At 39.5% G+C, this 27,149-nt stretch overlaps 1 protein-coding gene across 4 annotated transcripts in view; it reads right to left on the bottom strand.

Moving 5' to 3' along the window:
• The window catches only part of LOC143523176 (adhesion G protein-coupled receptor F5), a 28,055-nt gene extending 3,864 nt beyond the window's left edge, over positions 1–24,191 (bottom strand). Inside the window, exons 1-19 of one of the 4 annotated variants that reach the window (XM_077017442.1) lie at positions 24,073–24,122; positions 23,461–23,549; positions 22,829–22,968; positions 21,741–21,844; positions 18,468–18,603; positions 16,714–16,887; positions 16,443–16,469; positions 16,207–16,299; positions 14,711–14,764; positions 14,564–14,599; positions 14,325–14,360; positions 12,142–12,258; positions 11,247–11,356; positions 10,948–11,012; positions 10,603–10,739; positions 9,258–9,455; positions 6,249–6,455; positions 5,926–6,072; positions 5,474–5,658 (exon numbers count right to left, since the gene is read on the bottom strand). In XM_077017442.1, the coding sequence (XP_076873557.1) occupies positions 5,474–5,658; positions 5,926–6,072; positions 6,249–6,455; positions 9,258–9,455; positions 10,603–10,739; positions 10,948–11,012; positions 11,247–11,356; positions 12,142–12,258; positions 14,325–14,360; positions 14,564–14,599; positions 14,711–14,764; positions 16,207–16,299; positions 16,443–16,469; positions 16,714–16,887; positions 18,468–18,603; positions 21,741–21,844; positions 22,829–22,868 (1,866 nt within the window). In that variant the 5' untranslated portion in view covers positions 22,869–22,968; positions 23,461–23,549; positions 24,073–24,122. Of the gene's footprint in view, positions 1–5,473; positions 5,659–5,925; positions 6,073–6,248; positions 6,456–9,257; positions 9,456–10,602; positions 10,740–10,947; positions 11,013–11,246; positions 11,357–12,141; positions 12,259–14,324; positions 14,361–14,563; positions 14,600–14,710; positions 14,765–16,206; positions 16,300–16,442; positions 16,470–16,713; positions 16,888–18,467; positions 18,604–21,740; positions 21,845–22,828; positions 23,550–24,072 lie in introns of all 4 variants that reach the window. The other 3 variants (XM_077017441.1, XM_077017443.1, XM_077017444.1) reach the window with 3 other exon arrangements.
• Between the last annotated feature and the right edge of the window lie 2,958 nt (positions 24,192–27,149).

Below are 27,149 nucleotides of genomic sequence, written 5' to 3'. Positions count from 1 at the left end.
CACAAATAGTGTTATTTGCACTTTATGCAGGAAGGAGTTCGCTTATCACAGGAGCACTTCCACCCTTTGTTACCACCTCAACACAAAACATGTTGGGGCTAACGCGCAGGTGAGTAATGATAACTTAGCTGGTAAATGGACATGTTCGTATTTCATATCCTGTCCCGGGCGTCCCGGATTTTTTTTTAAGTGAAGAAATGTCCTGGTATTTAAATTACCTTCATTGGACCATTAAGACTGGATTAAACTTTCACGAGTGACCGTAGCACGCGATTCCGCACACCTCGCGCGAGCGGTGGAGGCGTTTATACTTGACGCGTCACATTATTTTCAGTGTTGTTCGTTCTCTGTGGTCGAAGATAAAGGCTTACAAGAAGCGCTGCAAATTGCGTCAACTGATGCAAGTTACGAACTGCCATCCAGAAAGACAATGTCGAAGAAAATCCAGCAATTGTATGATGAGGAAAGAGAAGTAAAACAGGTTATTGTGAAGAGCGCCACAAATGTGGCTCTGACTGGGGATCACTGGACCTCTGTTAGCAACAATAATTATCTTGGTGTGACAGCTCATATTATAGATGATGAATGGAAGATCCAGTCATTTGCTTTGAGCATGCAGAAGACCACTTCTAGGCACTATGGAGATGCCTGTGCAGAAGCCTGGGAAATTAAAGAAAAAGTATACCATCTAAAATGGTACTTAAAAAAACATCTTCTGATTTACTTCAGTTCTTCTTATTCTTCCAATATCCTGAGCAAAACGTCCAAAATTAAACAACATTTTTGGTCAGAATTTCCAGTGTTCTGAAAACTGTTTGCTCTGTTTTCTGCACTCATCTATTGGTCTGGGGTAGGTTTCCCGAAACGTTCGTAACTCTAAGTACTTCGTAACCTCGTACTTACGAATATTCTGAAATTTACAAGTGTTTCCCGAAACTCTTCGTAACTTACGTCATACTTATAGTCGTTCGTAACTTAAGAATATTCGGACCCATTTGTAACTCACTAAGTACTTCATAACTCGAAGCTCACGTGCAGTTCTACCTCAAAAAGGATAGTGGCGCTAATTTCACTCGCGCTGGTTTTAAGCACGACATTACAACATTTGCGTTTATGTGTATAATTAGCCTAGTAGCCTATTTTCTTTTGAAGTAATTACATCGCATATACCACATTGTGTCAACAAAAATCAAATGTTCTACTTTGAATTATTTAGCATTAGTTGATATGTTCCCAATATTTAATTAAATCTCTCTGTTCATAATCGTGCAGTTAATAGGGTTTCAGACGCTCACAATTCATGTATTCTTTGCAAAGAAATAGATACAAGTTGGCCTATTAAGCTTGTTTACACTTAACCAATAAAATGGATCGATTAATCGGCAGCACATATAAGTAACTTGGATTAAGGCTAGCAATTGTGCTTGTATGATGAACATGGCAGCTCTTCAGAGTATTGGCTTTGAACAGAAGACATAATTTAAGAAGACAACGTAATACATGTAGGTCGCCTGAATGCAGAATTTTGCCCTGAGCCCCACGATGCAGTTACTGACAGCCCTCCGATTTTATGCCACAGATGTGTTTCTGCAGACTGTTGGTGATGCCCACGGACTAAGCAAAGCTGATGTATTTAAATGAGTGCATGCTGTTACTAAAGCATCGCTTCGCCATGCAGCAATATGTATATATGTGTATATAATAAATATATATATATATATATATATATATATATATATATATATATATATATATATATATATATATATATATATATATATTGGTTTTCATGCAATTGTAAACATTCGTGGAGTTGTTGGTGCAGTGGACATCACTCTGATCCCCATAAACACACCCCGAGCCTAGATCTAAATCTGCTGTAAAGGCTTCCCTGCTTTGAATATACAAGTAATATACAACCACCTAGGCCTCTTTACGGACATTGTGGCCAAGTGGCCTGGGAGTACTCATGACTCCTTCATCTAGGCCAATTCTGGAGTGTGTCAGATGGCTAGGGACGGTGCATTTGATGGTGGACATGTACTAGCTGACAGTGGGTATCCATTCTGAAGCTATATACTCCTGTATCAAATCCTCTGGTGTCCCTTCAGTAGCTGTGGGCCCCAGTATCCCTAGTGCATTCTACTGCTCAACAGTAAGGGAACTTGTGGACATTTGGCCTCCACCAGTCTTAGCCCTCTCCTTTCTGAGTCCTGCGCTCTTATTTGTGACTTGACTACAGTTTTTTGTTTTGTTTTGTTCTAAATTTGAGGAACTTCCTCGAGCTACTGAAAACAGTAGGCTATACTTTTGTTTTTGGTTCAGTTCACTCAACAGAAAGTTTCATTTTCTCTGCTTGTTTACCATGGTTTTAAATAATGTGTGAAAGGTTAATTGTGTGCCCTATTTATAGCCTTGATAAAAGCCTACGATCGGTCAGAATTGCAAAGGTAATAATTTATGTTCTACTCATTTTTTTCTTACACTTGAAATTTCAACACTTATTAGTAAATTTTTATGATTGTCATTTTGCCAATGATACCTTTGCGGCGTAATAATGAAAAAAATTATGCAAATTGGTGGTTTGGTTTTCGACTAGCGGAGCATTTCCAGTGCAGATGCAGAGGCAGAGTCAATTAAGAACTACTTAGAACTCGTTTGTACATTTGTGGCCCATTTCCACTAGGGCCTGCTTGGCGCGGTACGGTTCGATTTGCGACGGTTTGTGAGTGTTTCCATTAGTACCAGGTCCCAGTTTGCCGGTCCCTTCGGGTACTTTTTTCGTACCTACTCGCTCGAGGTTCTAACCGTTCCGAAGCGGTACAGTTCTGTGACGTGGAGGAACAGCATGACACTGATTGGCCAGGGAGTGTCGTCACAGGTTGCGTCACAGGAGAGCGACTCCTCCGCTATGCTATGGACTCCTCAGCCATTTTTAAAACCCAAGGAGCGAAGTCTGTTCCCTGGTCAAACACCGAGGTACAAACCTTTCTGTTAATAATCAGCGATCAAAAAATCCAGGGCGAACTGGACGGGGCTACTAGAAATGTAAAGGTTTTTAGCGAGGTTTCCTCGCTAATGGCCACTCATGGCTACCAGTGGTCCGTTCAGCAGTGCCGGTCGGTCCAAGCTAAAAAAGCTTAAAATTGATTACCGGGCGGTGAAGGACCATAACGGACGCAGCGGAGCAAACCGCAAAGACTGGAAATGGTTCTAGCAAATGGATGTCATACACGGTCACCGGCCAGCCAGTAACGGAAGAGAAAACGTGCTGGACACGACAATGACTAGGCTCGTAAAAGATGTAATATGAACGTAATATGAACGCATCTATTGTAAACGCAGGAATTTAGAGCTGTGTTTGTAGTTAATGTTACCACCACAGTCACTACTGTACAATAGCTAGCTCTTAGCCTTGCTAGTTGCTAGTTAGCTGTAGCCATAAACAAAGCATGAGCAGCGATGACATGCTACACATTTTGTGCAGTTACGCTATATTGTTGTTGCTTTCACGGGAATGCTTGTGTTTAATATTTATTTTTTACGTTCAAGATTCCCCTTCCACTGACGAGGCGAGTGGAGTTGGCGGAAAATGTTTCCTTCAACCGGGCTTTCCTCGGGGTGCTTGGCGAACTTGTGAACACCATGCGAGACAGACGCCAGTAAAAGCACACAAAATGTTGCTTGTAGTACTATAAATATTTATTTCATATAAAGCTATACATTATTTTTAGGTAATTTGCTTTTTGCACTTTTTTTAGCTATAACTATATTATTTACATGTGTTGTACTTTAAATATCTATATTTCATAATAAAGTTTGATTTCATTTGATTGTATGACTGATGCTTTTTATGCAGGGTGTGTTCAGCCTGTTTGAGTAATACCAAATTATCAATAATTAGAGCAACCACATACAATAATGAAGATAAAGATAAATAAGATACAATAATGGTATGTGTTAAGGGGCATCGACCGGTGTTGTGGTCGCATACAAATGATGTCACGATACTACAACCCGCACGCCAACAGCGACTCCACCCACATTGTGGTGGTCCACCATTGTAATGGAAACACAATGCGACCGTACCGTTCCGTATCAAACCGTACCGCGCCAAGCAGGCCCTAGTGGAAATGCGCCATTGGGGACTTCAAAGGCTTTTGGGAAACACTCGTAAATTTGGCGTTCTTAAAGTTACGTCGTTCTTAAAGTTGTTCGTAATTTTCTAAGATCATTCGTTATCGGGAAACCCACCCCTGTGTAGTAGACTTGTGGAAAAATAAACAAGATGTTGAAGTTTATGATATGTTCATTGATTCATTCATCATTCAAACTTAAATTAATATTTCTCATGTTAAATACTGAAATGCGATTTAAATGCAGTTAATTTGATTAATTAATTACAAAGCTTCTAATTAATTTGATAAATTTTTTTAATCGCGTCCCACCCCTAATATATATATATTATCATATTGACTTAATAATCAAACAGAGCACTTCCGAAATCGGCAATTTCTGCCCAGAACCCATCATAGAGGCCAAATTGCGTTCAATCATACGAACGTTCTTCATTCATGTTGTGAAGCAGTACCTAGTGCTAGTACCTTTTGTGACAAAATAAAAACATGTGAACCCTGGAATTTTTCACACTCATTTTCGCCGCTGATGTTTTTTCCGTAATGTTTTTGACTGAGCCATCTGAAATGGCAAAAGCGGGCATCTCGCGTTTACAGATCAGGCTCCATCCATTGATTTTTCAGCACGACATTATTGTGAGAGAAGACAATAGGGAAGAACGTGTCATGAAAGGCATGCCGTGTGAAAGCTACTAAGCTGTTGCTATTATTTTTAGTTGCTGCTGTAGCTTCTGTCACCGTTTTGCTACATTCACAAACATAGTAGCCTACTAGTTACTCGCTTCTCCTGGAACTTTTGCCAGCGTCCCCGCAGGTCTAAAGTGAGAAGTAAACTAATCCGCACTCTGCATTCCAATGGCCACTTTTCCTTTTCAGTATTGCTTAAATATTGGTTAATTTTGATATTTTTACTATTATGGATTTTACTATATTTGGCAATATAATACCCCCCTCACCCCAAGTCACCTGTCACCATGGACGTAATTTTGATTTCATAGGTTGGGGGGACACAAATGGGGGTGTTGGTGTGTTCCAGATAGTTGACGGGGGGTGGTGAACGAAAATTGTAGACCGGGGGGGCTATTTAAAGCCCCCCCTTAAATAGGGGGGGGGGGGGGGGCTATTTAAATATTTAGTTTTAGCCGTAAAAACTGAAGGGGACCGAAACCGGCTTATGAAAAAGTGGAAAGTCCCCCCCCCCCCCCAAATTACGTCCGTGCCTGTCACCGTACCAACACCCACCCTGTCCCGGTCTTCTCATGCCTGATAAAATCATTATGGACTCTAAAATCATGTTAAATTTTTCTTCATTAGCAGTTCAAATTAAATCATCTCACCTGAGCCTTGTCTATCAGATCCTGAATAACTCTCAGGATACAGTTGTCTGCATGGTTCCGAGTGTCCCACAATCTTGATGAGTTACACTGAGCTATTCGATTACCAACCATGTTTTGAGGACAGTCACCAACTTTTATGTCATTTAAATGTCCTGCTCCAAAGTATTGATCAAAGCAGGTAAATACTAAAGGGGGAAAATCACACTTCAGTGAATCTGCAAAACACTTGACTTTTCCACCAAAAATGTTACTGAATAATGCCATGGAAACTGCACATACATCCTGTAAGACAAACTTGGGCAAGGGGGTAAATCACACTTCAGTGAATCTGCAAAACATTTGACTTTTCCACCAAAATGTTAATGAATAATGCCATGGCAACTACATATACATCCTGTAAGACAAACTTGTGCATGTTTCATTTTAAGGTTTTGTCTCATAATGTTACTCACCCTTATTAGTTGCATTTATCCAGAATGTATTTGTCGCATAAACATGTAAATCATATCCAGTGGCTTGACATGTGACCCATATTACTTCATCACTGGCCTGACAGTCCTGTTTCTTGATAATGTAGTTGCAGGTGCTGCATCCAAACCCTGTAGTGCAGGCGAAACCAGTGGGCGCAGAGTTTAAAATACTCACAATTTTAACAGGAAATCATGGCTTTGTATTCATTTATTTGTTAATTATTTAATTAATTTATTATTTATTCAAAACTATCTGTAGACCTTTAAACTCAAGTCAAATATAAAATGGTGTGTGTGTGTATTACCTGTTGATAACTGGGCACAGACACTGGTGCCCACATTCAGATTCACTGTGTAGCTCGTATCGGCACAGCATGACAGCGTGACTGTGGTATCATTGCATTCCACAGATTTGCTACTACTTGTTTGGAGATTGGGGTTTGGCAGAACAGTAATTGTTATCAAAGCTTCATAGGTAATTGAGTTAATTGTCATGCTGCATGAATATTGACCTGTGAAGTTAAAAATTGAAAATGCAAAATTCATTCCATTATGTAAATAGAAACTCCCCCAAAATGTCTGTTCTATTTTTAAATGACAACATTAACAAACAGCTTGTCCTAACAGAGTCAGCAGCATCATGTCATATGACATGATGTCTCAAGTGCATCACAACAAATCTGTCACGTTGAGGACCCCGGCCCCTCCCTTTTGGGCGTGTGTAAACGTTGTCCACGTGCTCTGTCTGCGTTTTCGGAACTCCGTGGTGATAGCTTTGTTGTGTGAATAATGTGTCTCACCTGTGAATCGTCTCGTAATCACATGGGGCTAATGTGGTCTGTCTATTTAATGTGCGCTCGCGCAGTGTCCTGTGCTCGTCGTTGTCTACAGTCTACACGTTGCTGTGTGTGTATATCTCTGTTCTCTGTGCGCTATTGCGCAATATCTGTGATTAAACTAAAAGTGACGTCAGTCCAGAAGGATTTCGTGTCTCGTCCTTCGTCCAGCCCCGAGCGTCACAGAACGACGAGCCGTGTGAGACACCATGCCGGGCTATGCCACCCGACCGAAGAGGGGCAATCGAGCCAGCAAGCGGCGCCATCGCGCCTCTTCTCCTGGCCAGCGCTGCCAAGCCACCGCCAACCCCGAGCTCATGGAGCAGGACCCGCTATGCGCCTATATGCTGCGCATGGCTCGGGAATCCTCCGTCCCCGAGATAGCGGACAACTTCCTCGAGCAGGCACGGCGGATATGGCGAGAGCGACACCCCTCTCCTTCCCGCGAACCCTCGCCTCTGAGGATGGGGGCGTTCGTGCTTGGCTCGACGGAGAGCACTCCAGAGAGCGAGTTTGGGGAGGAGGATTCGCCAAGCGAGGAGGAGGAGGAAGAGGACTATCCTCCGTCTCTAGGCGAAGCCTCCACCGTCGACTACGGTGGGGAGGGGGAGGAAGCCTACCCTCCGTCGCTAGACGATGTCTCCACCGTCGACTACGGTGAAGAGGAGGAGGAGGAGTCAGAGGAAGAGGACTACCTCCCTCCGCCCGTAGTTCCCTCTCCCCCCGTCGAGGAGGGCGAGGAAGAGGGCGAGGAGCAAGAGTGTGACGAGGAGGAGTACCCCGCCCCGTCGGACTGCTCCGCATGCCCCGAGGAAGACGGTGGGGAGGAGGAGGAGAATGGGGAGTACCCTCCGTCCGAGGGCTCCTACACGGAGGAGGAGGAGAGCCCTTCCCCCTCGGAACTGTCCGCCGGGACGGCGAAGAGGAGGAGGAGTCCAGAGGCGGGTTCATCCCCCGAGCTCTCCCCAGCCAGCGACATGGACTGTTCCCGGGGTGGCAGCTCGGGACAGCCCATGAGCTGGAGCCGTGGCAGTGACGAGGTGATGGAAGCGGAGGAGGCCACTCCCACTGCCAGGTCCGGAGGGAGATCCACGGGCGAGGAGGGTTTCCCGTACGGCCCACCGAGGGTTGGGACCAACCGCGCTGCACCTGCCGCGTCGGCCAACCGCGCTGCACCTGCCACGTCGGCCAACCGCGCTGCGCCCGGTGGAGGGTTTGCAGCAAGGGCAGGAGGAGCACCGCCCACCGCAGCGCCTGCAGCACCAGTGGCTCCCGATCTCACTCCCCTCATCGCTATCCTTCTGGCGCGCAGCCTGGCGCCTGTTTCATGTGTGTGTGTGCCTGTGTTCGTCAGTCTTCCCGTCTGTATTCCTAACCCATTTTTCCCATTCGTTCCTCTATGTGTCAATGTGCCTGTGTGCGTGTTTGTGAATGTCCCGTGTAACGTGTCTAACGTCTTTTCCCCTATGTTCCCAGGGAGGGTATTCTAGGCGGTCCGTGGCGGACGCTTCCCCGAGGGCAGTCACCTCCCAGACGCAGGACTGAGCGCGTCGGATCCGCCCATCGTCGTGGGTTCGGGGCACTCGGTCCTGTTGGCACCCCGGGACGGGTAGTGCCCTTGGAGGGGGCGTCTGTCACGTTGAGGACCCCGGCCCCTCCCTTTTGGGCGTGTGTAAACGTTGTCCACGTGCTCTGTCTGCGTTTTCGGAACTCCGTGGTGATAGCTTTGTTGTGTGAATAATGTGTCTCACCTGTGAATCGTCTCGTAATCACATGGGGCTAATGTGGTCTGTCTATTTAATGTGCGCTCACGCAGTGTCCTGTGCTCGTCGTTGTCTACAGTCTACACGTTGCTGTGTGTGTATATCTCTGTTCTCTGTGCGCTATTGCGCAATATCTGTGATTAAACTAAAAGTGACGTCAGTCCAGAAGGATTTCGTGTCTCGTCCTTCGTCCAGCCCCGAGCGTCACAAAATCCCACAGTCTTTTTTATCTCTTTTATCCAGTCACACCGTACACTGTAAATCAACCACAAAACACTGCCTGGCAGAAAGTTGTTGGGATGCACTGGAATAATATATAACGACACTCCTAAAGTATAGTGAGTTGAAATTGAGTAAATTATGTATGATTTTACTTCACTGTCATTACAGATTTAATATTTATTTAATATTTAGGCAGTTACATATTACATATATTTGAAAACATAAAAGATCAGGAAACATGGTTATCCCCACAGTGTATTCTGGGATAGGCAGCCCCCATCCTGTTTCACACACACACTTAAATGGAAATAAATGTGAAGTGCTCGTATTAAATATAAGCATACATAGAAAAATCCTACCTTAATTTATGGCTGTTTTAAAATAGAATCAATAGTTACGTTTCTGTTATAATAAAGATGTTCATTTTTAGTCTGGTCCATAATTTGCATAATCACAATGCACTGATGTAACTGATTTTGGGTCTGTGACTTACCACTGTTGGCAGAATTCACATTTTTTACAGTAAGGTTGCGTGTAGTGGCATCAATTATATTGATAGTTGTGTTTTGAAGAACTTTGCCGTTCATGGCCCAGTCAATCTTCCCAGGATCATTTGGCTGAATTGTACAGTTTAATGATACAGTTGATCCTGGAAATACTGTGCTGCTGCTAGCAGATATACCACCTGGAACTAAGAATAAGAAACATACTTTTTAACACTTTTAACATTGTAGTAATGTTTACCATTTCTAATTAATGTTTAATGTTTGAAATTTCTGAACCAAGTCAATGAAAGTTATGTTTGTGAAAAAAGACCTAAAATGTCACAGTCCCCCTTCGAAAAATATTTCAACATCACTAGTTGCAGTTTTGTCTGCAGTATTTACCAGAGGGCACGATTACCCCTGGTAAAGATGAGCAGAAACGAGTGTGTTTATTAACTCGATGTTTGCAGAGACACGCAGGTCAAACCCCTTAGTCATCAATATGGAGATACAAAAACATGAATAAACAATACTTTGGTCTTATTTATTTTGAATTTTGGTATTTGTGTCGAAGTAGTATTTATGAAATTGTTCCTTGTTTCTGTTTAGATTCCTGTTTTTTCTGTGTATTTATACTCCATGTTCTTAATGCCCCGTTGTGTATACCCCATGTTCTTAATGCCCCGTTGCTGGTTTCAAGTCTCTTGTTCCTAGTCTGGTCTACATGCCTCCACTATTCTTGGTTTGTGTGTTTCAGGTGTGTTCCCAAGTTTTGTTTATGTTTGGCTTTCCCGTAGACTAGTTCTCTCTTTAACATCTTACTAGTGTTTTTCTGTGTTGTGTTCATTTTCTTTCTAGTTCGTGTTCGCTTGTTCATGTATTCTCCTGTGTATGCCCTCTGTCTTTTTACCCGGTTTGTTGTATTACGTTTCCCGCTTCCATTACCGTGCCATTCGTTTTTGTTTATCTTTGTTTAATTATTGTAGTTCATTTCATGTTGTACTTAAATTGTTTTCTTTTATTAGCATTACTTTCATTAACCTCCAAAGCTAGCTTGCTCCACGACTTCCCACAAGGAAAAACAACAGCATACCAACTGGATAAAATGAGTTCCACAAAACATGTTTTAGCTTTACTCCCTGCTGCAAACTTCACTAGTCTGATTGCCACAAAGCTCAGCTACAATCACTTCCTTTGTGTTGTACCTAACCTTTTTGTCAGATTTGCCACTTGCAAATTTGTTTACTAGGTAGTTAATATACTGTTACCATATATACTATAATGTCACCATATTTAAATACCGTGGCATACCAAACTACTGATAGTAGAAATATTTATGAGATATGCTCCTACCTATTTGAGTGAGTGCATTTGTTATTATTGGAAATCCTTGTTTAATAAGACTGTCAACAAGTTGGTTGTTTGCTGATACCAAATCAGGGTTACCGCTTGTTACCGTAATAGTGTAGCCCACAATCACACTGCCAGGACTGTTGAAAACACAGAATACCATTTAAATGTTTGACCAAGAAACTTCAAAATACACAATAATAAAACTCATCGTTTTGATCAGTAGTATTTGAATGTCTAACAGATATTTTCAGTAGCACACATAATACTTTTCCATACACTGAAAAAAAGATTTCTTTTTACTCTTTTTTTCATTGTATTTTCCTATAAATATGTAATTACATTTACCTGAAACCTGTCACCCTTGCAGAATTAGGCTGGTAAGAAGGTACAGATCTGTAAGAAGCATCAATCTGGAGAAAAAGATTAGATAAAAATAGATGTCAATTTTAATTCTCAGTGACAACATATGTACAAGACACAGTATCCACAGTTATAGCTTTGTTATCATTGTAGGTTTCTACAATAAACCAACAATGACAAAATTATCCCTTATATTATTATAAGAATAATAATAATAATAATAATAGGGAGCCGAAAGGTCTCAGCATAAAAAGGCCCAAAAGACTAACTCATACAACACTTACTGTTGTCTTAAAGGTTGTTTCATACAGCATGTACTTCTTACTAGTCGGACTGTTAAGGTCGAGGTCAAATAGTTGGTTTATTGTGAAGGACAAGGATATATTATGGCCACCTATTAAAAAAGAAAAATAGAAAGATATAAATATTAATTAATATACAATACAGTGAATTGCCAAATTAATTTGGACACCCTTCCTAATTTTTATGGTCTGGTGTTTCCAGGGCCGGAGTGGGCCCCTTTTTCAGCCCGGGAGTTTCATGCCCAAATCCGGCCCAAAATTATTTTTCCCTCCCAGAGATTGACATGAGCCGGCCCATCAGGAATCCACCAGAATATCCCGATTAGCCACTCCGGCTCTGGGTGTTTCAACCAAACACCCTTTGGTATTTAGCTGTGCGATATCCATAGACCACCATTTGCAGTAATGGGTCACAGTGAAGTGGGCACTATTATAGGATGGCATTTTGCCACAAGTCAGTTTGTCAACAAGCTACTTGTTCCCATGCTCATCACTTTCCATATGAATCTGTTGTGTAGGAACACAAGTGGGTTACACAAAGCCCCGAACTGAGCCCTACTCAGCAAATTGGGAATAAGTTGGAACTGATTGTAATCCAGCTTTTCTCAATCAGTATTGTGAACCTGATCTCTCAAATTCTAAAATGACTGAATTAGTCCCCCAACACACACACATATATCTTCCCAAAAGCCTTCCCAGAAGGGTGGAAGCTGTTGTAGCTGCAAAGGTGGAATTCTGTATTAATACAACAAGATGTCCAACATGCTCAGTACAGGAGTGATGGTGAGGTGTCCACATGTTCCATATATATAAAATGTGTAAAAACAAACAAAAAATAGAAAATGTCTTGATTTAATTAGTTTACATGTAACCATACTTGTAGAAGTTGTAGTTGTTGTTGTGGTTGGTACAGTTGTGGTGGTTGTACTTGTGGTCATAGTGGTTGTACTTGTGGTTGTGGTTGGTGCAGTAGTTGTGGTTAGAGAAGCCATTCCTGTGACAAAACCCAAAACAAAAATCAGCATAATATATCTTGCATTTTAACAGCTTACAATGTGGTGCACAACAAAGAGCTCAGCATTTGCTGAAAAGCATCAATACTTGACAGAGGAAGAAAGCTTTTGTAACCATGCTTGTGTTCATCTGTGTGGATGGTTTTTGGGTTGCGGTGGTTCTCTCAGTACTAAAAGACCTCAGAGTTTCTGTCACGCTTCCCCTCCACTAATGTCGCGGTGCAATTGGCAACCAGTCTTTGTTTTGCTTTCATTCCTGTTCTACTTGTTTTGGTTTTCTCTGCCCCTTATTAGTTTCAGCTGTTTCTTGTTGTCCTCTCGTGAGCTGAAAAAATGTGTTTTCTCTCTCTGGTTGCTGGTTATTGTTCTTATGTTTCTCTGCCCGTTTATCTAGCCAGTTTAGTTCCTTGTCTGTGGATCCTTAGCCCTGCATTTGTTACCATGTTCTGTTTTGTTTTCCTGTTTTTGTGTCCCACTTATGAATTCCAGTTGTGTTTAATTTCTTGACGTCCCTGGTAAACAGAACCTGGACTGTTATTGTGAGCCTGAGTATCGATTTGTCCTCAATAAAAGTAATTCAGCTCATTGTTTGTGCCCACCTATCCCTCCCTCCATATTACGTGCAACATGTTTTCAATATTTTATATACAGTGGGGAAAATAAGTATTTAGTCAGTCACCAATTGTGCAAGTTCTCCCACTTAAAAAGATGAGAGAGGCCTGTAATTAACATCATAGGTAGACCTCAACTATGAGAGACAAAATGTGAAAAAAATTTGAGAAAATCATTTTGTCTGACTTTTAAAGAATTTATTTGCAAATAATGGTGGAAAATAATTTTGGTCACCTATAAACAAGCAAGGTTTCTGGCTGTCACAGACCTGTAACTTCTTTTTTAAGAGGCTCCTCTTTTCCCCACTCATTACCTGTATTAATGGCACCTGTTTGAAGTCGTTAACAGTATAAAAAACACCTGCCCACAACCTCAAACAGTCACACTCCAAACTCCACTATGGTGAAGACAAAAGAGCTGTCGGAGGACACCAGAAACCGAATGTAGACCTGCACCAGGCTGGGAAGACTGAATCTGCAATAGGCAAGCAGCTTGGTGTGAAGAAATAATCAGAAAATGGAAGACCTACAAGACCACTACTAATCTCCCTCGATCTGGGGCTCCACGCAAGATCTCAGCCCGTGGGGTCAAAATGATCACAAGAACGGTGAGGAAAAATCCCAGAACCACAAGGGGGGATCTAGTGAATGACCTGCAGAAAGCTGGGACCAACGTTACAAAGGCTACCATCAGCAACACACTACGACGCCAGGGACTCAGATCTTGCAGTGCCAGACGTGTCCCCCTGCTTAAGCCAGTCCTTATCCAGGCACGTCTGAAGTTTGCTAGAGAGCATTTGGATGTTCCAGAAGAGTATTGGGAGAATGTTATATGGTCAGATGAAACCAAAGTAGAACTATTTGGTAAAAACACAACTCGTCGTGTTTGGAGGACAGTGAATGCTGAGTTGCATCCAAAGAACACCATACCAACTGTGAACGGGAATGGGCCAACATACCAGCAACAGTGTGTGCCAACCTTGTGAAGACTTATAGAAAACGTTTGACCTCTGTCATTGCCAACAAAGGATATACAACAAAGTATTGAGATGAATTTTTGTTATTGACCAAATACTTATTTTCCACCATTATTTGCAAATAAATTCTTTAAAAGTCAGACAAAATGATTTTCTCAATTTTTTTTTTTTTTTTACATTTTGTCTCTCATAGTTGAGGTCTACCTATGATGTCAATTACCGGCCTCTCTCTTTTTAAGTGGGAGAACTTGCACAATTGGTGACTGACTACTTATTTTCCCCACTGTAGCACTAACATCAGTTCCATTAACAGCTTGTTTAATTAGCCATGTTAGCCTTTCTACAAAATCAGTGGTACATGTGTAAAGGTATTAAATGTAATAAAATAATTTAATAAGCTTATTGCAGCCACATGTGAATTAATTTTGACAAAGAGGACAAAATGTTTTGTAAGCATACTTTTTGTGGTTGTGGTTGTCTGTAGTGTTGATTGTCCTGTAATAAAGAAATCATTTCAGTGACTAAACAACTTCAGAACCACTCAAACACTCAAACCTGAATCAATGTTCAGGTTTTGTAATTATTCTTCAGTGCTACATGTGTAAAGGTATTAAATGTAATAAAATAATTTAATAAGCTTAATGCAGCCACATGTGAATTAATTTTGACAAAGAGGACAAAATGTTTTGTAAGCATACTTTTTGTGGTTGTGGTTGTCTGTAGTGTTGATTGTCCTGTAATAAAGAAATAATTTCAGTGACTAAACAACTTCAGAACCACTTAAACACTCAAACCTGAATCAATGTTCAGGTTTTGTAATTATTCTTCGAATTCTGTATTCATACTTGTAGTGGTTGTGGTCGATTGTGTGGATGTTGTCATGGTAGTTGTGGTTGGTGCTGTAATAGTGATACAATAGAGATAGAATTTCAATGGTTCAACCAAACAAAAAAACTATTTTAAGATTCTAAAACAATATATTGTTTCCCAATAGTAAAACATCCCACAAAACTGTCAGTATTCAAATCTTCAAATTGTGTTTGGTTATGGAACCCAATGTAAGACTGTCATGGTTGCACCTTCCTAGTGTCATGTTTCTTTGGTTAACTGTGTTTTGGTTTTTGCTTGCCAGTTTTGTTCATCCATGTGCTTATTCTTGGTTTCAGTTTTCACTCCCCTTATTCAGTTCTCCACCCTTCATTATGGTTCTCGCCTGTGTCTTGCTTAAATCTTATTAGGTTGTGAAGTTTTATCTCGTGTTTTCAGGTCCCTGTTGTAGTATCTCAGTTATCTAATGTCAGTTAGCTAATCTCAGTTAGCCTTCATCTGCAGGAGGTTTGATTCCAGAAATAGTAGCCACTGGATTTAATTCCATTCATCACTTTCTTTTTTTAAATGTTCTTTTTTAGTGGCTAGGTGAAATGTGAGTTAATGGATACTTGAAATTAACTATGAAATTAACAAATAACACAAACACATCACATCCACAGACGCAGACGAGTAGACGCAGACGACATAAACACACGCCCAAAAGGGAGGGGCCGGGGTCCTCAACGTGACAAATATATATAATATAATTTATCCAATTTTATTTTATCTACTTACAGTTTGACAATCGACATCTAAACAATTACAAAATATAAGCAAATAAATTATTCACCCGTGTCTATTCAATCTGTGTTGGAAGGAGGGGTTATGTTAAGTGGAAGCCTGTGAGCCTGTGTCTCCCCCTATCAGCACTGTGATGCCTGCTGTTCGTTTACAGAGGGCCTGGCAGTTATAATTCAGCGCAATACCAGTTTCAAATGACAGTAAAATTGACCAATCATATCTTCCGTCTTAACTGTATGATAATTTCCGCCCGCTGTGGCGACGCTAGCTGTCGTTAGCGTACCACCGCTAGCTAGTTTCGATTAATTCCTTTAATGCCCTCGTGCGTGTTGTTGTTATTCCACTTCTGAGGAATATGGAGCTGTGAACCTTATTTTGCTTAAGAACTTATCTAGTACAGATGGTATGGTTTATTGCATTTCTAAAGCTTTTAATTTTTTTTAAATTGCAGTTAATTAGGAGAGGAAACCAGGTATAATGGTCACGGTTCGCTACTGATTAAAATCTACACCTATTCATGAATTACACGTTAACTTTCCAGTTATTACAAACTAATATGTCATTAACATTAACTAGTAATGTGTCAGTAAAAACAACGATATAAGACCTGACATTTCACACAAAATACACTGAAATATATATGTGGCACTTTTTGGTCAATCAAAAGAGCATTATGAGTATTACAGAATGATGTGTCATGATTGACTTTAACAAAGTTTTGCAATCGTACTTTTGGTTGTGTTCATCTGTATGGTTGGTGTTGTGATTGTTGTGGACATGGTCATCTGTGTGGGTGTTGTCATGGTGATGGTTGAGTTTGGGCCTGTAATAGATGGAGATTTCACTGGTTAAACAAACAAAGACATACCGTGACATAGCCACTAAATTCTAAACATACTGAAAATTAATGTAAAAAAAACAGGAGAAAGAAGACAAACTGTATGACAGATATTTTGATGTGTTTACCTGATGTAGTTGGACATGTTGTGTTATCTATAAAGAGAATCCAAGACAATGATTCAGAAACATGATGAATGTTATTGAAGGAACTCTGACATGAAGAAATGATCAATGTGACATTTATTTTCATTCCAAAAATACTGCACATCTAGAATTGAATATTATGCATTCCATCAAATAAGAGGAATTTTATGATACTACATTTGCATTAACGCAAATATAATAATAATCACAAAAAATCAGATTAGCTTATTGTCATGGTTAAGCTTGTACATACTAGTTAGGTCTGTCATTGGTTGGCAGAACTGTCCATCATTTGGGATAGCACTGAGGCAACCACATGTGCCACTGATGATGTCATCACAGTGCTGATACATTAAGCACTTGTCACATGGCCAGAAATACTGATCCTGACACCTGCATTGGTATTCTGTATTATTAGGAAGGCACACTGGGAAATGACAGAAACACCAAGCATCAAATTATGACAGGTGGAATTTTCCAGGGATAAAATTGTTAACATTGAATAAAAATAAGCTCTTATTAAAAAGTAACGTAATTATTATCTAATCATTTGATAATTATTGTCAATAATATTTTAATTTAATTTCAAATTATCAGGATTATGAAGTTTACTGTTACACTCCAAATAACCAATTAAAAATTTTACTTTGGCATAATCCAAATTATTGATTACTATTTTAAAGTATTGTTATCTAATCATATTACTTTCCTTTACTTCAAGGTGACTTTATAACCCATTAACAGCTAACAATGTCAGCCAGTATAGCCACCAACACTTTTCCACAATCTTCTGTATTTTCTCATGAACAGCTGAGCAAATGTGTACAAGTCCATATGAACCACTGCTGAGAAAGCCTCTTCCTGCAGAATGCCTGACTCTTCCCCTCCTGACACATCAATAGACTTCACCGCCATATACATCCCACATAGTCTTAGCATCAGTGAACTATTCCACAATAAATCATGTCAGTGCTGTGTATTTAAAACAATTTCCAAAGATAATTTTTAAGTTCAAATTTGCAGTTAATTCAAAATTGTGCATAACTTAGTGGGGAAGGCGCATAGAGGCATATTGAATAGTGGATTATAATCTGGGTTCTTCACTCCCACTCCATTACAGTGCCTTAGGTTTCTGTAATCAAAAACAAATGATCTGGCTGTGATCTAAAGCATGTAATACAGAGTTCTGCCTGTAGACAGAACCCATGAGTGAGCTGCACATACAGGCCAGTTCACTGAATTAAGTGAAAGTGTCTGTTAAGGACCATGCTCAAAGGATGCACAGTTGCACCCTCTGGTGGTGCAATATGGAGGTGCAGATATTGCAGTGAAAAGAAATACATTGAGTGAACTGGAGCCTCTTTCAACCTTATTAGAATCTGTGACAATGGGACAAGGAAGTGTTAGCCCACACAGGGTTGTTTAATCAGGGATCTGAATTTTTTTCTGTGATGGTTATGGGGTGGTAATGAGTGATATACATCCATCTAAAAGCCAGTTGCAAATGCGGTATGGGAAAGAGAAGAGAATGTGTAATCATTAGATGAAACCACTACTAGTCTCTGCTCCAATACTGTTTGTACTGCTGCTGCCATTAGAGCCTGGTTTTTAAGACTTGCATTAAGAAAGAGAAATCTAAGCATGAACAGAATGTGCCCAAAACTAGTCCAGGGATGAGTAGAAGTGTTAGAAATAAACTGTCTGCAGAAAAATTCCACAGAGACCTGAAGCACGGCCAATGATCAATTCAGATATGGTATAGGTATCATAAAAAGCTAAGGTAGAGAACTCACAGAGTAGCTGATTATATACAGTAGAGGAGAAAAACTGATGGCCTACAAACAGGCATGGACTCATCTGTGCCTCTAAGGTTAGACATGTCTGACATGATTCCCATAGTGAGATACCAAAAGACTCCATAAACAGCCCAGAAACAAATAAACAACCATCTAAAAAGTCATGAATTTGCAACATTGTTTGCTTTAATCATAGATTAAATGAGCTCACCTGTTGTAATGGTTAAGGCAACAATGTCTGTGTTGTTGTCTACTTGAAATGGAAGACTTGACCTGAAGTATGTGTTCATTTGGTCTATGTAAATTGCTGCTGATACATTTACCTCCACCACTAGAATGTAGCTAATCTGAAATAGATAGATATATAGATCACTTTATTAATCCCAGAGGAAAATTTACATATTGCAGTAGCCCAAGGTACAGAAAGATGACACTGTGCAACACCGCAGAATAAAGCATACAAAATATATAACAATGGTAAAAAAAAAACTGCCAGTAAAATTAAACAAGTTATAATAGGTAACATGTCAGTTCAATGTAAACATTCAGTGAGCAGTATGTATACATGCTTTACTGCAGTGATTCCCAACTGGTGGGTCGCGACCCCAAAGTGGGTCAAGGACACATTCTGGGTGGTTCACAGACAGCTTGTAAAAAACAAATTAATTAATTAATGCTCTTCTGATTTTGTACTTATTTTGAAAAAATGACAGAGAGGCATGCACATGCAAACCATTCTCGTCACCATGGTAACCACCAATTGTTTACCCTTTTAATTTGTTATAACATTTCTGTTGTATAAAAGTGGGTCGTGACTTAATGACCATGAGAAAATGTGGGTCACGGGCTGAGACCAATTAAGAACCCCTGCTTTACTGTACACGTATGTATAAATTAGGGCTGGGTATCGATTCAAATTCCAAGAATCGATCCAATTCCGATTCTGAAGATTAAGAATCGATTTATTTCGATTGAATCCGATTTAATCGATTCGATCCAATTCGGGGTTTAGTGTTATTAAAAATGTATATATTTGAGCTGTTTCCTGACTATGTACAGAAGCAACATGTTAAAACTAGTATTATATCAATATTAATCAGCAAATAGTTACTGGTAGTTGGTAGTTACTGATGGCTGGAAGACTGGTGAAAAGGGTAATCATAAATCTACCTTCAAGAAAGGTAATCCAGGACAATAAACAGAGGACATCTTTGAGGTGTCTATATCTGCAACAGTGGACTCCTACTGGGACACTAACCAGTGCATTATTATTATGATTGAAATAATTAAGAAGTCACCCAAAAGCTGTTGCTACCAAATGCATTTTTATTTTAAAAGTGCTCACACTTAATAAACTGAAAGTATAAAATGTAAACGTGTATTTTTCTTTAAAGTGAGATTATAAGAACAGAACTCTCACGTTACGGTCCCCGACCCCTCCCTGTTGGGCGTGTGTTAACGTTGTCTGCGTCTACTCGTCTGCGTATCTCCGTGGGTGCGGGTGCGTCTTGTGATAATCCTCACCTGCGACTCGTCTCGTCATCACGTGGGGTTTGTCTACTTAATGTGCGTTCGCGCAGCGTCCTGTGCTCGTCGTTGTTTGAGTCACACATGTTCTATGTAAACGTGTTTTATGTGTGCTGTCTGCGCTTCGGTAAATGTAATAAACGTAACGATTTGGAAAGTGCAAAGGATTCTGTCTCGTCCTTTAGTGATGGGCAAATGAAGCCTCTTGAAGCAATGAAGCTTTCCAACCCTTTGCTTTGCAAAAAGCTTCATTACTCGAGGCTTCATTCATCACTCACTAGTGACATCTGCTGGTGAAAATAACAGCCTCGTCATTCAGTTGGATCATACTTTCAAAAATTTGTAAATGCAATATTGTCACAAAGTTTCAATCAAACTCATGTTTAGTAACAGGAGAATCAATTAAATCATGTTTTAATTATTAAAATGATTTGTAGCCAATCTAATCCTTGACCATTAGTGGTTGTGTTGGGTTTTCTTGTATGTCACATGGACTTATTTGACAATGAAGATATGTTGTACTTTACTATATTGGGAATTGAGTGATTGTTGAGGCAGACTGAATATTTTGAGTTAGAAAATGATTAAAAAAAAACAGAATGTGTTTAAAATAATTGCTTCTTGGGGGTTCTAGATCTGGTTTGGCAGTCATGGCCTGGTGGTTAGGGAACTGGTCTTGTAACCGGAGGGTCGTGGGTTCGATCCCCAGACCTGAGGCCATGACCGAGGTGCCCCTTAACCCTCAATTGCTCACTTATATAAAAATGAGATAAAATGTAAGTCTCTCTGGATAAGGGCGTCTGCCAAACGTAAAATGTTTTTAACATTACAAATAAGGTTTGCCTCTTCCAATGGTTTTTAGTCTGTTTTTGATGTGTGAATCTGATATACATCCTGATCAAACAAAAAAGAATTTAGAACGTTCCAGATTTTAAATTTAACCACCTACTACAACCCACGAAGCAACAGGGTTCATAGCGCTTTTATTTAGAAAAACGATACGCAAAATGAAGCAATGACGTCGCCGATGTAATGCGAGGCCTCGTTTGTTGCTGATCACGTGATTTTGCTCAATATGACACAAGCTCCGAAGCGGGGCTTCATCGGACACGCCCCTTTTTACTCGGTACACGTCTCGAAGCCTCGCTTCAGATGTCCCATCACTATCGTCCTTCGCCTTGCGCCCAACGTTACAAGAACATTTTTAACTTTTTTAAACTGTAAAAACACTGGGTAAACTGTCAGTGACATGGACTAACTGTAAATAGTCACTGACACTGGATAAACTGTCCTTCTGTTTTTAGATTGCCGATTTGACTATCGTCGTTACCGTCACTGTCCGACTGTTGTTTTACAGTTAGTTAGACCTCTGGTTAGACCGAGCACGCCTGCGTGAATTCAGTGACGAGGCGGGGGTAAAACTTCACAAAAATCGATCTTTGGACGTACAAATCGATTATCAGATCATCATGCGAATCGATTCTGAATTGGAAAATCGATTTTTTCAACACAGGCCTAGTATAAATAGTGAGTACAGTAAACAATAATGTGCCGACACAGTAGAAGTGTTGTACAGTGTGATCGTAAAACGAAATCATAAAGCTGATTAGAATACAGCACGGGTATCATCTCTGTCTTCAACATACACAACATCCAAACTTGGAGTTATGAGGCCATAAATGGGGGGATTTGTATAATGAACCATCCCATTAAGGTGCTGATGAGTCCTCCTGGCCCTGTAATCTGTCTTTATAATTACCTCCATACCATTTTAAAGGTCTGTCATAGCACCAGAGTCATTTCCTCTCATATCATTAAAATAAAGATCCTAAAGCTGTGTAGTATCATGTGGTAAACACTCTAAGGTATCTTTATTTGTTTGTTTTACTGTTTCTCCCAATCACCACAGTTTTCATTATAGATTTACCAAAAAAGTCAAAGTAAACTTTAGCTTTACCTTTGTAACAGAGTCAGGAGTAGTAGTGAGTCCATTTGAGTCCACCACACATGCATGAATGAGCAAAATGGTAACAGTTCTCAGCAGGAATTTTAATGTAATCCCTGTAAATGTAGTTGTATTGATTGAAGCGTTTTTTTATTCCCTTTATTTTAACAACATAAATATTATGTAAGCCAACCTAGCATTAAATGCATATTCTGGAATTTATGGAAAGTTTCCTCATAATCTGTAGCGTGTAGACATATAGTAATTTCAGACAGGACATGATTTCTGGGGAAAACTAATCCTAATATAACCTTTAAAAAGGTAACTGTAAAAGTACTGTTGGATTAAAAATGTTAAATATGTTAATTTTTCTTATCTGCCCATTGGTTCTCATCATAAATAAGGAAATGTCAAAATTGTTGTCTGTGTTAATCAAGCACACACTACAGAAAACCACTGGAGTTTCCCTTAACACACTGGTCAGTGTAATATAGAAACTGGTCAGTGTAATATAGGCCTAATTTAAACCCACTGGTCCATTCACGTGCGCGAGCAGCACCAGAGAGTTTATTATTAACATGAGAGATTCTTTTGCTGGTGCTATGGAAACTTTCAGTGAGAGTGCTCTGAAAATGAGGGTTTCCTATTAATGCGCCGTCTAACTTGCCACAATTTAATGTCAAAGGTTTTATGTGTCCCATTGGCTGAATATGATCACCCGCTTGCCATGGCCTTTTCACACAGTTCTAACACTCCTCCCAAAGTGGAAAAAAACATCCAGATATAATTGGCAATTAGCTCTAAACAACAGGGGACTACAGAAACATTGTAATTCTAAATAATTTTGATACATATTATTTGCACATTTAATAAAAGTCATTAAAAGGTGCAAGAGAACCATTGTGCATCAAAATGTTTAGTTTTGAATAGGAGAAATAAGAGCTGTAAAAACATCTTGTATTTTGTTTCCTATGGGCAAATATTATGGCCATTTAAAGAAATCATGTCCACTTATAGCAATTAAAATACATTCAAACATTAACAGCAAACAGCAACTATAGAGAATATTGCTATTTGCATGACTTAGAGTAATAACTTACCCTTACTGCCCATGATGGAGATGTTAAACCCGTCATCCATGCCAATATGACTTCAGTGTTTCCATGTGATACTCCAAAACCGATTGACACATTCAAATATTTTCTCACAGCACTGTATACAACTCTTCTTCATGAAAAAACTAAAGTTGTGATCTTCGATTAATACGAAACATTGAATATAAGCATGTTCAAGAGCACAATGAGGAAAAAAAAAAAATGCCACTCTTGCAAAAGTTCAAAGATAATTTAGAAGTGTTATCTGGTTTGTTTGTGCTAAGTGCTGCATAGGGGAAATATTTTAGATTAAATGTACTGCAGCGAGTCGGTGAATTGATCAGGACTACTGCATTATATCACAGTTTCCATTAAACGGTTTAAGATACCTTCTCTCTTGACCATGATTAATGTGGACATTATGTTAACCTTGTTATTCATTTTAAAAACTTGAAGGGTTTTTGTAGTCGTTTGTTTATCCTTGAATCCTTGAATATTTATATCCATAACAGTTCAGTTTAACAGTTTGGTAATCATTAAGTGCCATGTTTGTCTGGGCCGTTTTCCTTTGACAGCTTCCTTTGAAAGCCTTTCACAAGCCTTGTGGAACAGAGCTGTGAACTCAGTGAGACACCTACTTGCTGGACAAGTTTGGGTTTCTGTCCTGCTTCCTCATTCCATTGTGTGTGCAGTACAGAAACCTTCCATTCCTCAGCATCCCTGATATCTGATGATAACGGCAACCCACATACACGACAGTATCAGCCACCTACTTTCAAATACACAGTTCATGCTTCTATGTCACCATGTCAACTCAAACCATTTTGTTTAGTACAACAGCTGCCCTATAGCTGTTGTAAGACTATAAATGTCTTCAAATGTGAAAAAACAAAACTATATATATATATATATATATATATATATATATATATATATATATATATATATATATATGTGTGTGTGTGTGTGTGTGTGTGTGTGTGTGTGTGTGTGTGTACAAAAATACATATAAAATATATGCACATAAATTTGCGATACATTCCTATATGTTATTTTCTCCTCAGAATTATTTAATCTTCAGTTAGACTAGATGCCTATCACTTTAGCCTTCTTAAGCAGAAAAGACAATTTACAAACTGAGTATGATTTAAGTTAGGAATAATTTTATCACTCATGTGCATACATACTCTACATGCGCTATTAAACCATCAAAAAAATCAACCCCAACCTCAAAAAATATACATACTTACCAGTATCAGGTGTTGTGTTCTGTTCTAACTAAGAATTAGAGCCTAATGCATGAAATCTTGTGGAGAACTCATGCATGCTCACCATAGCCCAACCTTACAGCCACCTGGACCAATCAAATCCTGTTATAAGGAATGCAGTTTCGTAACCAGGGCACATAATTATCTGTTGTTCTTTTGTTTATGAAACCACTTAGTAAAACACAAACAATGAATCCAGAGTGGTGTCCAGTTAAAACGGGCAGCACATGTTACAGGAAGAGCACCTTATGTTTGTATCTGCTAATATAATAGTAGTGTCTGCAATTTGAATTCTTTGCGCTATGGTGAAATTTTCAATGTGGCTTCTGTAAATAAAATATATTTTCAGCATTAAAGCAGGTAGCTCATTCATCCACTCATCTATTGTTTGGGTATTAGAGTCTTAAACAGTATTTACACTAATGGTAATGGTATTGGTAATGGTAATGGTAATGGTATTGGTAATGGTAATAGTATTGGTATTGGTATTAGTATTGGTAATGGTATTGGTATTAGTATTGGTAATGGTATTGGTATTGGAATTTGTAATGGTATTAGTATTGATAATGGTATTGGTAATGGTAATGTGGTGCTCTTTAAAACATGTTTTTACATCATGTGTTCAAAGCTAACCATAAATTACTAGAATATGGCTAACACAAACATACTAAACCTCAACTGTATGTTTACATGGTATTTATAATAAAATTGCTGGATTATGTAAACTTTTATCAACATGGAGTGATGAGCTGTATCAAAACATTTTGATAAATCAGTAAAAAAGGCAGCAACATAGCATTATTTTGGGTGTTGTGTTCAAAATTCACTCAATGTTGGGAATGACCAAAATGCAGTTTAATGGTTTTAGAACTGTCCCTCTTATAGACAACTGCATGTACACCTAGGGAGCTTGTCACGTAGGGCTCCGCCCCCCCCTCTTCTAGCTGTCACTCCGGTCCCCGCCCCCCCCCTCTTCTAGCTGTCACTCCGGTCCCCTGTTCCATATGCCTGTGTTTTCCTTGTCTGTTTATCCCGCCCTGTTTCCATGGTTTCCCTCTGTCTGTCACACCCCTGTTGTCAGTGTTCCCACCTGTGTCTAGTTAGTTCCTGTGTTTCCCTAGTCTGGTGTCGGTTATTGTTCATTCCTGTAATTCCTGTCCTGTATTATCCTGTGCTTGATTGTCTTCATGAGTAATTCCCTGTTTCCCTGCCCTGATGCCTTCTGCATATTTTGGTTCTCTAGTAGTTGGTTTTGTACTCGTTTTCATGTTGTAGGCTATATTCTAGTTTTCTGGTTTCAGTATATCGTATAGTGTAAGCTATGTTTCATGTTCGGACTCCCTCTATGATCTCACCCATGCTTTTCTATTCGACCCTGAGTTTGGAATTCCCTTCATTAAATCTCGCTCTCCTCAGCATTTGTGTCCACCTCCTCGCTCCATTGCATTATTACTTGGCTGTTCTACAGATAGCACTTTACAACCATAAATTAGTTCTCAATGCAAAAAACAAAGTGAATTTATACTTCTTTATATTTCTGTTCAGTACTACTATAGTATGTGTGTGTGTGTATGTATATATTTTACATTTACAAATTTCCTGCAACACAGGAAAATAATTGAGAATTTAAATTTCCTTCTGATGGGCTCTCCATGTCTTAATAAGCACCCTGAGGGCTATGGATTTAGTTACCACTCAAAACTAAAGATCCATATAAATGTTCTCATCATTATGTCTTAACTCAGAAATGTAGATGTCCCTTTCTAGGTGTGGGAGTGTTAATATTGCTTTTGTTGGCTACTTTATCTGTTGCCAAGATGCCAATGAGAAATGTGTTACATAACTATTTCATAGCTTCATATGTATCCATGCTTTCTTTGAAAAATTAGCTCTACTGTTTATTTACTCTACTGAACTCATCTGTTTTAAAATCTTACTTTGTTATTTTTATCTCAAATTGTAACTGCTTTACATTTATTCTTTTATTCATGTTCTTATTTTATTTTATTGACTGTTTAGATTTTTTATATTATGTATAAAAACAGTTTTTTGTTTGTTTTGTTTTATGATATTATTGATACTATTGTTTTATAACTGCATTTAATTAAAATTTGTGTTATTTTCACGTTACAGCTCCAGACCCCTCCCTTCGGGCCTGTGTATACCTAGTCCCCATCCATATGTGTACTACCTGTGGGTGTGGTTGTTTGTGTATGTGTTCACATGTCTCGTCAGTCTAATGTGTTACGTGCGGGGCTCGTTATGTGTTGTGTATATATCGTGTGTGGTAGTCCTATCCCGTGCTCGTCTTTGTGTGTCATTTTCACATGTGCTACGTTTAGTGTTGGTTGTTTTTCTAAGCGCTACTCTTGTAGTCGCTGTTGTGTTAATAAAGCTGCGTGCTTTGAGAATGCTCGTCTCCACATCCTTCCATACCTCACATGTAACAGTTATAATTCATTTTTATTCAGCAGTTATTTAAATTAGTCATACATATTCATATATTTTTCTGCTGTTTTTTCTTTACCTTCCCGATTGCACTAAACCACAATGTACATCCAAGACCACATATAGAATTGAAAACACTCAAACCAAGAAGGGCAGCTTAAAACATAAATGGAACTGGAGTGCTGCTGTGGTCTCTGGCCCACACGCACACAACATACACATCAATCATAGCACTCAGCCTCTCCACTGATTCTAATCACCTGCTTACTCAGTTATCACTCTCACCTGTTTAGCCCTCACCTGTTGCTGATATTTCTGCTGTCCCTAATGCTCCAAAACTGTGAAAGCCTGATTTTCCACTTCTGTTTATACAACTTTTGTTCTTATTTGTGACTTGCATTCCTCAAATAAACATTTTTTCATTTGAATTTATGTTTCATTTGTGCTTCCAAAAATGTTAGATGCACCTAACTCCTGTTTTGAAGCTCTAACTCCAGTGTTGGAACTCTAACTCCTGTGTTGGTGCTCTAACTTCTGCGATGAAGCTCTAACACCTGCGTTGAAGCTCTAACTCCTGTGTTAAAGCTCTATCTCCTGTGTTGGGGCTTTAA

Source organism: Brachyhypopomus gauderio, chromosome 9 (genome assembly GCF_052324685.1).
Source record: "Brachyhypopomus gauderio isolate BG-103 chromosome 9, BGAUD_0.2, whole genome shotgun sequence".
Lineage (NCBI taxonomy): Eukaryota > Metazoa > Chordata > Actinopteri > Gymnotiformes > Hypopomidae > Brachyhypopomus > Brachyhypopomus gauderio.
The sequence above is the reverse complement of the archived record's forward strand: the minus strand, read 5'-3'. Positions and strand labels throughout refer to the sequence as shown.